This window comes from Lissotriton helveticus, chromosome 1_1 (genome assembly GCF_964261635.1).
Source record: "Lissotriton helveticus chromosome 1_1, aLisHel1.1, whole genome shotgun sequence".
In the NCBI taxonomy this organism is placed as follows: Eukaryota; Metazoa; Chordata; class Amphibia; order Caudata; family Salamandridae; genus Lissotriton; species Lissotriton helveticus.
In genome coordinates, this window is record NC_136057.1 from 1,373,559,832 (window position 1) to 1,373,574,308 (window position 14,477).

At 50.7% G+C, this 14,477-nt stretch overlaps 1 protein-coding gene across 2 annotated transcripts in view; it reads left to right on the forward strand.

The window, feature by feature from the left end:
- Positions 1–14,477, forward strand: part of BAIAP2L2 (BAR/IMD domain containing adaptor protein 2 like 2) — a 194,430-nt gene that overhangs the window by 106,587 nt on the left and 73,366 nt on the right. The window contains exon 4 of one of the 2 annotated variants that reach the window (XM_078683827.1): positions 7,365–7,426. The exons of the other annotated variant lie outside the window; for it this stretch is intronic. Within the exon in view, the coding sequence (XP_078539953.1) occupies positions 7,365–7,426 (62 nt within the window). The remainder of the gene's footprint in view (positions 1–7,364; positions 7,427–14,477) is intronic. 2 annotated transcript variants of the gene reach the window in all.

Sequence of the window (14,477 nt, forward strand, 5' to 3'; positions counted from 1 at the left end):
TAGGAATTACATGGGGGAAGAGTAAGTCTAATTACATAATGATCAACTAGGGAACTTACCTCTTTTTCACACTATGTGGGACAGATACTTTAGTCAGAGTTCATGGGGAATCTGATTCTACTTCAAGGAGATCACTGCGTAGATATATGGTGCATCCTCCGTGTAATAGATGGTCCTATGTTTAACAGAGTAGAGATACAGATCAGACATGGCATATAGGGGTGCACGAACAAAGAGAGTGACGTAAATGAACCTCATGGATATCGGTTCGGCTCGTTTTGGCTGGTTGATCAGTTTCAGATTAGGAGTCCAGAGTGATAAGGGTACCTGGGGGGGAGGAGTAGAATCCAGGAGTTCCACGGGCTGAGGGGTTCCTTTCTTTTTTATACATTCGGGTCAGCGTAGGTGCTCTTAGTTACCTTCTGGGACTCATTTTGATTCAACGGTCCGCCCCCTGCAGAAAACATATATATGTATTGTTATAAATAAGATTGGAGCTGGGGCGAGATTAAGACTGAAACTATCATGATAGCGATTTTCTAGGATTTAATTTAAAAAACAGGCCACGTGAGCTGGGTACATGCACACTGCAGTTACACCTCACAGCGCTGGATAGACGCACACTGTTGCTACAGGCCACATGAGCTTGGTATATGCACACCGCAGTTACACCTCACAGCGCTGGATAAGTGCACACTGTAGTAACAGGTCACGTGAGCTGGGTTCGTGCACACTGCAGATACACCTCACAGCCCTGGATAAAGGCACACTGTCGCTACAGGCCACGTGAGCTGGGTACATGCACACTGCAGTTACACCTCACAGCGCTGGATAGACGCACACTGTTGCTACAGGCCACATGAGCTTGGTATATGCACACCGCAGTTACACCTCACAGCGCTGGATAAGTGCACACTGTTGGTACATGCACACTGCTGTTACACCTCACAGCCCTGGAAAGGCGCACACTCTTGCTACAGGCCACGTGAGCTTGGTACATGCACACTGCAGTTACACCTCACAACCCTGGATAAGTGCACACTGTCGCTACAGGCCACATGCGCTGGGTTTGTGCACACTCCAGATACACCTCACAGCCCTGGATAGGCGCACACTGTCGCTACAGGCCATCTGAGCTGGGTTCGTGTTCACTGCAGTTACACCTCACAGTCCTGGATAAGTGCACACTTTCGCTACAGGCCACTGAGCTTGGTACATGCACACTGCAGTTACACCTCACAGCCCTGGATAAGTGCACACTGTCGCTACAGGCCATCTGAGCTGGGTTCGTGCTCACTGCAGTTACACCTCACAGCCCTGGATATGTGCACACTGTCACTACAGGCCACATGAGCTTGGTATATGCACACTGCAGTTACACCTCACAGCCCTGGATAGGCGCACACTGTTGTGACAGGCCACGTGAGCTGGGTTCGTGCACACTCCAGATACACCTCACAGCCCTGGATAAGCGCACACTGTCACTACAGGCCACATGAGCTTGGTATATGCACACCGCAGTTACACCTCACAGCGCTGGATAAGTGCACACTGTTGGTACATGCACACTGCTGTTACACCTCACAGCCCTGGAAAGGCGCACACTCTTGCTACAGGCCACGTGAGCTTGGTACATGCACACTGCAGTTACACCTCACAACCCTGGATAAGTGCACACTGTCGCTACAGGCCACATGCGCTGGGTTTGTGCACACTCCAGATACACCTCACAGCCCTGGATAGGCGCACACTGTCGCTACAGGCCATCTGAGCTGGGTTCGTGTTCACTGCAGTTACACCTCACAGTCCTGGATAAGTGCACACTTTCGCTACAGGCCACTGAGCTTGGTACATGCACACTGCAGTTACACCTCACAGCCCTGGATAAGTGCACACTGTCGCTACAGGCCATCTGAGCTGGGTTCGTGCTCACTGCAGTTACACCTCACAGCCCTGGATATGTGCACACTGTCACTACAGGCCACATGAGCTTGGTATATGCACACTGCAGTTAAACCTCACAGCCCTGGATAGGCGCACACTGTTGTGACAGGCCACGTGAGCTGGGTTCGTGCACACTCCAGATACACCTCACAACCCTGGATAAGCGCACACTGTCACTACAGGCCACATGAGCTTGGTATATGCACACCGCAGTTACACCTCACAGCGCTGGATAAGTGCACACTGTAGTAACAGGCCACGTGAGCTCGGTTCGTGCCCACTGCAGTTACACCTCACAGCCCTGGATAAAGGCACACTGTCGCTACAGGCCACGTGAGCTGTGTACATGCACACTGCAGTTACACCTCACAGCCCTGGATAAGTGCACACTCTTGCTACAGGCCACGTGAGCTTGGTACATGCACACTGCAGTTACACCTCACAGTCCTGGATAAGTGCACACTTTCGCTACAGGCCACGTGAGCTGGGTACATGCACACTGCAGTTACACCTCACAGCCCTGGATAGGCGCACACTGTCGCTACAGGCCACGTGAGCTGGGTACATGCACACTGCAGTTACACCTCACAACCCTGGATAAGTGCACACTGTCGCTACAGGCCACCTGAGCTGGGTACATGCACACTGCAGTTACACCTCACAGCCCTGGATAGGCGCACACTGTCGCTACAGGCCACGTGAGCTGGGTACATGCACACTGCAGTTACACCTCACAGCCCTGGATAAGTGCACACTGTCGCTACAGGCCACCTGAGCTGGGTACATGCACACTGCAGTTACACCTCACAACCCTGGATAAGTGCACACTGTCGCTACAGGCCACCTGAGCTGGGTACATGCACACTGCAGTTACACCTCACAACCCTGGATAAGTGCACACTGTCGCTACAGGCCACCTGAGCTGGGTACATGCACACTGCAGTTACACCTCACAGCCCTGGATAGGCGCACACTGTCGCTACAGGCCATCTGGGCTGGGTTCGTGCTCACTGCAGTTACACCTCACAGCCCTGGATAAGTGCACACTGTTGCTACAGGCCACGTGAGCTGTGTACATGCACACTGCAGTTACACCTCACAGCCCTGGATAAGTGCACACTGTTGCTACAGGCCACTGAGCTTAGTACATGCACACTGCTGTTACACCTCACAGCCCTGGATAAGTGCACACTTTCGCTACAGGCCACATGAGCTTGGTACATGCACACTGCAGTTACACCTCACAACCCTGGATAAGTGCACACTGTCGCTACAGACCACATGCGCTGGGTTTGTGCACACTGCAGTTACACCTCACAGCCCTGGATAGGTGCACACTGTCGCTACAGGCCATCTGAGCTGGGTTCGTGCTCACTGCAGTTACACCTCACAGCCCTGGATATGTGCACACTGTCACTACAGGCCACATGAGCTTGGTATATGCACACTGCAGTTACACCTCACAGCCCTGGATAGGCGCACACTGTTGTGACAGGCCACGTGAGCTGGGTTCGTGCACACTCCAGATACACCTCACAGCCCTGGATAAGCGCACACTGTCACTACAGGCCACATGAGCTTGGTATATGCACACCGCAGTTACACCTCACAGCGCTGGATAAGTGCACACTGTAGTAACAGGCCACGTGAGCTCGGTTCGTGCCCACTGCAGTTACACCTCACAGCCCTGGATAAAGGCACACTGTCGCTACAGGCCACGTGAGCTGTGTACATGCACACTGCAGTTACACCTCACAGCCCTGGATAAGTGCACACTGTTGCTACAGGCCACTGAGCTTAGTACATGCACACTGCTGTTACACCGCACAGCCCTGGATAAGTGCACACTTTCGCTACAGGCCACATGAGCTTGGTACATGCACACTGCAGTTACACCTCACAACCCTGGATAAGTGCACACTGTCGCTACAGGCCACGTGAGCTGGGTACATGCACACTGCAGTTACACCTCACAGCCCTGGATAGGCGCACACTCTAGCTACAGGCCACGTGAGCTGGGTTTGTGCACACCGCAGATACACCTCACAGCCCTGGATAAGCGCACACTGTCGCTACAGGCCACGTGAGCTGGGTACATGCACACTGCAGTTACACCTCACAGCGCTGGATAGGCGCACACTGTAGCTACAGGCCACGTGAGCTGGGTTCGTGCACACTGCAGATACACCTCACAGCCCTGGATAAGTGCACACCGTCGCTACAGGCCATGTGAGCTGGGTACATGCACACTGCAGATACACCTCACAGCCCTGGATAGGCGCATACTGTTGCTACAGGCCACGTTAACTGGGTTCGTACACACTGCAATTATACCTCACAACCCTGGATAGGCGCACGCTGTCGCTACAGGCCACGTGAGCTTGGTTCGTGCTCACTGCAGTTACACCTCACAGCCCAGGATAAGTGCACACTGTTACTACAGGGCATGTGAGCTGGGTTTGTGCTCACTGCACTTACACCTCACAGCCCTGGATAAGTTCACACTGTCGCTATACGCCCCGTGAGCTGGGTTTGCGCACACTGCAGTTCCAACTCACAACCTGGTCCCTAGATATGTGCACACTGTCGCTAGGTCTCATAGGCAGCGGATAAGAGCAACTACCACTACAACACCCAGCCAGGCTGTAGGTGGTACACACTGCCATTACACCTCACAAGCCTTGCATATGCGCACACGTCTACTTCATCTCACAGACAGTGGGAAAGTGCTTTCATGACCCCTCATAGTTTTTAAGTAGGTGCAACTGCAGTATACTTTACAGGCCCCACATATGTGCACACTGTAACGACACTACACAGGTTCTGAGTAGGTGCACACTGTCACTACACCCCACAGGCCTTGGGTAAGTATAACTGCAATAAACATCACACCTTACAGGAAACGTGTAACAAGACCCCGCTACCACACTTTAAAGCCATCGAAAAGACGGCTTCACAGTTCACATTGGCTCGGCCTGACAGGACATCACTGCCACTCTTCGCAAGCAAGTGTCAACTGCCCTCCATGTGACCTAAGTAGGCGCACTCTGCATGGGAGGGGACCCCTGCACTGCAAGCATAAGTGCAGTATGTGAGAGCACACGGAAACCACCCGCTGAGTTAGTGCACGCCACCATCACACTTCAGTGAGATACAGTACTCTGATTAAATAAGCAGTAAATATTACTCCCGGCGATGACATCGGCAAAACGGTGAGGTTTGTGAAATAAAGAGTGAAGAGGAAAGGAGTCTGGGAAGTCACAGATTGCCGTTCAGTGTTGTCTGTGCTGTTTTCAGTGAAAATCTAGTGTGTCTTGTAATGTCATTAAGGTTGGATCAGTGCATTCTGTGATACCACCCGCAGTCAGGCAGTATGTCCTTTGATGCCACAGGTAGTTCCTTTTGTTTTATGCCACCAGGTCTGATATGGTTACTGCACTTTTATCACAAAATGTGGGTTCATATGAACTGTTAGCTCAACAGTTGTGAAGCAATGTTTCTTATGATGTCACCAGAGGTAGAGGAGTGCATTCAGGGGTGTAATCAGTAGGCCCGGGTGGAATTCTGCTAGGCGGAACTCTGTGAAGTGATTAAAAAACAAGCATTTACAATGCAACGGTTTCGCTTTTGTAAAAGTTTGTGCTTTTGTCATTGCTCAAACACGAAAACAAGAGCATACATACCAAGCAAAGACGAAAAACAGACACGACAGCCATGAGCCACGCAAAGACGGAAAACAGAGACGACAGCCACGAGGCACGCACAATAATACAAGGAGACAACAGAACACTAGAACACGGAGGCAAAGACGAAGACGGAAAACAGACGGAAAACAAAGACGACAGCCACGAGCCACGCACAACAATGCACGGAAACACCAGGAAACGAAGGAAATGGCTTACCTTAAACACGAAAACAGGATAAACATACCGCCGGAAGCATTACATGCACGAAAAACAGAGACAACAGCAACGAGACACGCAAAGACGGAAAACAAACACGGAGACGACATGAGACGGGGTAGACGTACAAAGTGAAAAGAAAGTTATAACAAAATGATGCTTACCTGATCGCAAATAGAAAGTACTTCCTGGTAACTTAAATCTCGCAGCCCACTCCTGCAAAAGACACTTTCAAAAAGACCGAAACATGCCGAAAAAAATAAAAAAATACCGCCCACCGCTGCATGACGTACGAAAAAGGGGCGGAGCTGGAAAAAAAGACCGGAACGCCCACGAATCTGCTCCAACATTTACTGTCACATCTCTCTTCCAATGGCTAGCCTCCATTTATGGAGCTAGCCAATGGAAGAGAGAGGCGGGTTGAAGCCCGGTACATAAGATCAAAAGATTTCGCCTGCGCGACACTGCTGCGCAGTGAACCCCAGGCGAAACCTAAAAACCTCTTCCGAGCAGTGTTCGGAAAGTGGCGGAGAGTGTTACGTTGCGCCATTTGGGCTGATTTTAAGCGCTGGGTGTATGTCCCGCACTGTAAAATCAGCGTGAACGGCACCACGCACAGTGAAAGAGGGAGCTGCTTATTTTTTGCTGCTGAAGTACATGCTTTACTTAAGAGGCAGCTTTCCTCAACGAGAGCGGCAGGTTTCACAACACAAGTGATAGCGGTCATCAGAGACCACCCGTGTTGAGAAATCTCGCCGGCAGGTGGTCTGCAGTAAGATTTTCCTCGCTTGCCAACTTAACGTTGGCAAGCGTGAGTGAGAAAAAACACTCTGTGTTTTTCATCATCATCAGTGAGAAGTGATCAGTGACAGTGACAGTGACAGTGAGATGTCATCAGCAGTGAGTTTGTGTTGTATGAGGTCTACAGCACAGAGGAAGCGTGGCACCTAAAGAGATGAAAGACAGCACATGTTCACTGGTAAGAGTGCGATATTTTGGGACTTGGATTACTGATGCCATTGCACGGGGAAGAAGAGCATGATGGGAGCAGGGCTGGCCCTAAATCTGATTGACCGGCACAGCGCCCTGGGCAGAAAGAAAAACTGTTATTTGTTGTGGGGGCGTGGGTCGTTGCGGTGTGACAGCAGGATGTGTGAGTGGGTTCATGCGATACGTTAAGGGCTGTTTACAAAATCTTTAACGGACCCGATTGCCTGAGTCCAGGTGGGAAGGGAGGAGCTGCTGTTTGCATGACATAAAGTCAGGCAACTCCCTGCTGCGCCCTTCAGGATACTGGCGCCCTGGGCCTGGGCCAAGTTCGCCCATGTCCAACGCCGGACCAGGATGGGAGTATAGTAATAGGGGACGTACATTGGACCATGCTGCTTCCGACTGACCTGAATGCACAATAGGGCCACGGTGTCACTTCTCCTCTGAACAGATCAGACCATTCCCGAACGAAATTCAGGCAACAGGTTAGTCCAGAGCCCCATTGATTTATTTTTTGCATTTTTTCAGGTCGAATTTTGGTACAAATGGCCGAAAGTCAAACGCACCTCAACGCAGGCCTGGAGTTAGTGGTGAGTATAATTTCCTTGTCTACACTCAGCGGTGAGTATAATTACACAAATGCAGTAGAGTGGAGTAGTGAAGCCCCCACTAGAACAACTTAAGTGGGGGCTCTCACGGGACTCCATTAATTATCTGTTAATGGCCTTTCCTGCCTGCTGGTCTGCAGACAAAAGAGCAATAAATAGCTCTGCCAGGGAATACCATGACAGAGGACTGCGAGCATTGGGCTGAGAAACAGCAACGCTATGATGATAACAAGCATTTACAATGCAATGGTCTCGGCATTATTAAAGGTAGAGCTCTTGGCATTGCTCATTACATTTTAAATTTTTTTTTAAAATCATAAATAAATGGCATTGTCATTTACATTGCCAATAGCGTAATCGTTAAATAAATGGCATTCTCATTTACAATGCCAATAGCCTAATCGCTCGCAAATGCATGACCTATTGCATTTACACCCACACAGAGCCACACACACAAAGCCACCCTCACACACATACAGAGCCACCCACACAGTCATTCACATAGAGCCACCTACACAAATAGAGCCACCTACACAGAGCCACCCTCACACAGACAGAGCCACCCACACATAGAGCCACCTACAAAAAGAAGCTATCTACACAGAGCCACACACACAGCTCTTTTATCCCCTGCTGAAAACGTAATATTAATAACACGGAGGAAACTCGCTTTACCCTCCCTGGCAGTGTGGAAATGTGAAAGGTCAACAAACAATATGAAGCCTGTTCCTGCAGGGAAAGGGATGTTAGCGTAAAGGGAAAAGACTGAAACCAAGAAAAAAAAAATGGCGGCCGCAAACATCCGAAATTTTCGGAATCGGGGGCGTGTTTTTGGCGTTCTGAGTGACGGATGACGTCACGGCGAAAGAACGCCAAAAACACGCCCTCGAATCCGAAAGAGATGGGGCTTTAATGGAGTGATGCCCCTCTCCTCCAATGGCTGGCCTTCGTTTCGGAAGCCAGCCAATGGGGGAGAGAGGCGGGTTCAAGCCCCCATCCTACAAAACATTAAATCTCTCCCCGAGACTTCGCAAGCCCAGCCTACGGTCCTCGACCTAAAAAGACATAGAGAAACAAATCACAACTGAGCATGAGGGGAAAAGAGAAGAATGGTAGGTAAGCAGAGGAAGAAAGGATGAGAGGAGAAGGAAGCGGAAGGCAAGAAGGAAACATGAAAGGAGAGATGGATGAAAAGGTGAAATGTAGAATGGAAGGGTGAAAAATGAATGAATGGATGAAAGGGTCAATGCAGAGTGACAGGATTGATGGGTGAAAGATGGAAGGACGGATGAATGAACAGATGGGGTGGAGTGAAAGAATGGATATATTAATAGATGCATGGGTGAAAGGATGGATAGAAAGAGGGAGCGATGGAGAGATGGATGGGTGAATAGATAGAGTGGAGAAAGCATGAATGAATGCAAGGACAATGACAGGCTAAACATCTGTTTTGTAAGGAAGGGAGGGTTTGCTTGCTTTGTATGCTCAGTGTGATTAGCTGTATGGTTCAAGTGGGTGGTATTTTAATGTTCTTACTACTGCCTTCATTCAGTACTTTATTACGCTTCATACATTACCGCAGCTACAAGATGCATGGGAGAAAACAGGGCCCACGTGGGCCATGGTCAGATTATAAAAGGCCATCTTAAACTGCGAACTGGGCTGCTGACTGTGCTGGCCGGAGATATCACCAAGCTTTTAGGCCTGATTTATTATATTCTCTTGGGACTGCAGAAAGTAACGGGACGCTCATACAGTAATGCGGTATGGGAGATGACCCCACATGTGGGCTCATCCCTTTTATTTTAACCCCGCAGGCCACGCCGGCCTGCAGATGATGTGAGTACAGTTCCGGCTGGTGGACCAAACCGCCAGCCCTCTAAACATTACATCCCTCTCCAACTAGGTGTTTGAAACAAAACTTCTAAACGTCCAGTTGACATACACAGTTCGGTTGTATCAGTCTTGAGAGTCTTAACATGCAAAATCCTGAAGATGTTGGTTAGGGTGAGGGTTGGGTCGTAGACTATAACTTCGTAGGGGTGGTTCACTGGCCGAAGGCCCATTTAGAGGCGAACCAGGAGGTAGCGGACTTGGGGGGGGGTCAGTTCCAGTACATTGTCTCAGTCTTCATCCTTGCTCTGTACATTCCTGCTCGGGCTCAGTTAGACTGGAAGGCCGGATTCTGAAGACTCTGTCTGGACCTCCTTGAACCAGGAGATGTTACACAAGATTTCCCCGTTCCCTTTCCGAGCCGTCACCATAGTTCTATTGTTGGCAACAGCTGTCCAGGTTCCTGGTTCATGGGTGGTCCGGAACTTCCCCCAGGCCGGCTGTCTATGAGTATAACTGTGGCATGGGGTCGGAGCGATCTGGGTGCAGTGTGGCGTTCAATGCTTGCTCGATCGTTCTGTCACTCTCGCTCTGCTTGGGTTTCCTGGATTTCCTGAGGTGGGGGGGGTTCACCCTGGACACATGGGGATCAGGTCCCTCCGGGGGACGTTGAACATAAGGGACCATGGACTCCTTAAAGTTGTGCAGTGTGGGGTGCTCCGGTATTCTCTGAGGAACTTTCGAAGAGGCCGCCCGGATCAGCTTGCTCCACACTGGCAATGTGCAGCATTGTGTTCATGGACCTCATGAAATTCTCTACGTCTCCATTAGCCTGAGCCCATTGAGGCGTGACACGGCGGTGGTGAAGACAGCAAATTCTGTCCCATGGAATGGGGGCCCATTGTCGCTCCGGATCTCCAGGGGAAACCCTAACGTGGAAAACACCTTCTCCAGGACCGGGGCCACATGTGCGAAAGTGGTTGACATGACTGGTTCCACTATGGGATATTTAGAGAAAGCATCCACGAGGACGAGCGTGTGTTTTTCTCTGGGGAAGCTCCCGAAATCCATGCTTATTTTCGACTACGGTAGAGTGCAGGCCTCTTCGGTGATTACGGGGGTCGGCCTCTCAGGAGTGCTGGTTTCTGGCTGGCTGGGCACTGGCATACCAGGTATTCAACCATTGTGTTGAGCTCTGGAAACCAGACCTTTTCCCTCATCCTTGCATTCATTTTTGTCACGCCATGATGGCCTCTGTGGGCTAACTGTGTTGCTTGGTGCCTCAGAGTTTTTTGGTATCACCAGCTTCGAGCCTCTCCTGAGTATTCTTTCTGCTATGGCGTTCAGCTCACTCCTCACTCTCCAGATCTTCGTCAGCTCTTCTCGGTCTTCTGGCGCCCATGTCGATAATTGCCTTCACTTCTGATCCTGCAATGTGGACCATGCAGGTGGGTTGAGGTCTTCTGCGGCGTTTGAGCTCTCGAGTGAACCAGATCAGGTATGTTTCTACCTCATCCTCCTCGGTGAATGAATCTTCCGGCCCTTGATACCTTTGGCTTGTCTTTGCTGGCTCTTCCCTCTGTCTGGAGACAGTTAGGGACAGTTGACGTACAGCCCGGGATGGTGGTTTCTGCCCTTGGGTGTCTCAGCTCCTACACACTGCTGCAAAGTGGTTAGGGATCCCACAAATAGCGCAGGTCTTTCCTTGTGCTGGGCAGTCTTTCGCTGCATGTGGTTCATGTCCACAGTACCCGCACCGCACCTTGAATGCATCAGGCTTTGTCTTCCTGGGTGTATCACTCCTCTGTCTCATTCGGAGGGCGTCAACCTGCTTCGTTTTGATGGTCTCTTGTCTTCCTTGAGGCTTTGTCAGGGCTTGGTCCATCTCATTGGCCATAGCTGCCGATAGATCATGGGTCCTTGCTAGTATGAGTATGTCTTCTAAGGCGATTTTCGGCTGGCGCATGCTGAGGCCTCGTAGGGTCTTGTCCCGGCACCCTTGGATGAGCTGGGCTCTGATCTCCTTTGGTTGACCATCCTCCGTGCACGTGCTCGCCAGTTCGCGCAGGCGAGCGTAGAATGTATCACTCGACTCCCCTGCCCTTTGGCGGGCCTAGCACAACTTGAATTGTTCAATATCGGGGTTGAGTTGGGGGTCAAAGTGCTCGTCTAAAGCTGCCACCGTGGCATCGTAGACCTCTATTCGGAAAGTGTTTGAACAACTTGAATAGTTCGTCTCCAGCGTAGTGGAGGAGTAGCTACCTCTTCACTGCTCTGTCAGTCTCCCTGGTGGCCACGTAATAGTTATTCAGGTGATCTATCCATATCTTCCACCTCGGTGACGCTGTGGCCGGATCTTCTAGTTCGCTGAAGGGTGACAATACCCCGGTAAGTGCATGTTGGACTGGGAGTCTCTGTGGTGCTAGTACTTGGTCTTTGTCACCCATATTTCTTGTGGGTGGGTGTCTTTACTCTTCTCTTTTGTTCTTGTCTCCCACCATAGTGTGTTGTGTGTCTGGTGCGCAAACTGTGCTCCAACTGCCTTGATTTACCTCATCAGCCCCACCAGTGGGCGGTGCCACTTCTTTGTCGTAGTCTGTGTGTGGGCACTTGGCTTCCCACTCTGCCACTGAGTCTTACCCCTTGTGTGCCAGCCTGTATTCCCTTGTGGTTTCTCTTTTGGGGGACTGTTCCTCCCCTTGTCCTTGGTGTATAGTTTTCTGTGTTTTTTTTTTTTTTTTTACTGTGTGGCACTGAGTTCAATGTTCTCTGTTTTCTGGGCCCAGTCTGTCAGGAGGCTTGCCTCCAGGGCACATGCTCCCCTCGCTTCCTCCCCGTTAGCACTCCACATGTGCTGGGGCTTACGCGCTCACTTCGCGTGTCTCAGCGCCCTGGCAATGCTCTCCTTGTGCGTGCACGCTGGATCTGGGGCTTTCCTTTGTCTCCCGGGACGTGGTAGCCGTCCCATCGCAGCACCCTCCCCCCGCGGAAGCAGCGGCTCGTCAGGGAAGCATGGCAGGAGCCAGATGTCGATGGGGAGCCTCCTCCATGCAGCGGGACACCACAGCGGGGAACATCCTTTACAACGCAACTTTTACAACGCACTACCATTACGACGCAACTTTTACAACGCAAGTTATTACAACGCATTGTGCTGGGGGGGCGCTCTAGGATAGGGAATAGTTTAATTACTATCCAACACCTTCCCTACTATCCACGGGGTCTGGAGTTGGAATAGTAAATTAAACTATTCACTATCCAGCGCCCCCCAACGCAAGTCGTTGTAACGACTTGCGTTGTAAAACCTGCGTCGTAATGGCATGCGTTGTAAAAGCATGCGTTGAAACGTCATACATCCCACCACAACAGGCAGCACTCACCCACGGGGTCGCAACATCTCTCCCGTGACGATCCCGGCACTGCGGCGGTTGCAGCTCTTCAGCACGGCAGGAGGTGCGCACTGTGGCAGTTGAAGCACAAGGAACAGGCGATCCGGGCCCACCTCGTCGCCAATGTGCTGGCTGGAGGTATCACCAAGCTGATAGGCCTGATTTAGTTTATTCTCTGGGGACTGCAGAAACGCTCACACAATGTGGTATGGGAGATGACTGCATGTGCGGGATCACCCCTTTTATTAAAACCCCGCAGGCCACGCCTGGCCTGCGGATGACGTGAATACAGTTCCGGCTGGTGGACTAGACTGTCAGCCCTCTAAACAGTACATTGACCCCCTTCCTCCTGAGCCCCGGTGTCATTGCACCTGGTGCACCCTTGATTGCTATGTGCCTGGGCTCTACCAATCATCTTGCATGGCACCAAAACCCTTTCCACACACCCTGCGCGTAACCTTCTGCTGTGCTCAGTTGAAGGGGGGCAGCGTTGGGGGGAAGCGTGGAAAGGGGGGCACATTCATAACACACAGGTTTTAAACCTACAAATAGTAAATTAATGCAAACAGCACTCATTAAATCCCTTAAACGTCTTCCCTCTATTAAATCCTCGAGATCACCAATGGTATAGACTAGTCATTCAAGGAAGTACGACTTCAAAAGGCTGCAAGGCAGGTCAGTCTAAAATTCAGTGGTCTTTTTATCAAGCACGCCCCCACGATGTACCTCCCTTAGTGCGCTTCGGCGGGGGTGTTGAATTTATTATAGCTAAAAGCATAACCCGCCAAATTCTCAAGTTAGGGTTTAGTACAGACACCCATGTTCTTTGTTGTTCACGTGCCTATTTCTAACTTTGAGGTAGGGCCGCCACCTTGTGGGTGGAAAGAAAAGTGCTCCTCAAACTGTCCGAACCCATTTCTTCTTATGCCGCCATTTGCCGGTTTTTGAGCAGAACCTGCATATGCCTGTGTGACATTTGAATAATTTCAGTGCAATTATGAGTGACATTTAAACTACTATGAGTGATACTTTCTTGCGAGCAAAAATCAAGCAATGTAGACGAGGGAAACATATAATTATCAGAATTTACACCCATTTGAGCAACAAGAAACTCCAAGAGGATTTTAAAACTGCTGCAAAGCACCAGAAATGGTCTCTCTGTCCACGTGGTACCCGGCCCAACAGGAAGGATATGCGAGGGCCCAACATGACCATGCATCTGAGCTGCCTAAGAGTTACACAGTCTCAGCTGACTAGCAGAAGACAGGCTGTCAAACATAATTTTGCATTATCCTCACAGGCTGAAGCGGGTGCAGTAGATTCTCATACAACATAACAGACAACATAGGACTGTCAGAAACATGTTTTAAATTACCCCCAGAGGTTTTCAGAAATAAACCGCAGACGTAAAGGAGGGGACAGAAACACACACTTGGTCACTATGCAGCAGAGACCTTCCTCATTCACGCAAGCCTCTTAAATCACGTGGAGCCGTGGTCAATGTGTCAAGTGAATCGCTGAAAAGCAAAGCCTCTAGAAGGGTCGCCTGCTGCCACCACTTGCACACCTGACCCATGCTTAACCATCACCCACCCCTGGCCGCTATATTTCCACACCACACTCTCACTGTCACCACTCTACCTGTGCCTGAGCCCAGCATTTCCAAGATGTCTTGTTACAGGGTGGGGCTCCCACGGCCGGTTACAGGGTCAGTCCTGCCATTAGTCGGCGCAAATGCAGTGAAGAGCCGAGGCCAAGCGTGGGGATGTAAGCGAGAGTTCACACTCCAGGCTGCACTCACTTTGCCCTTG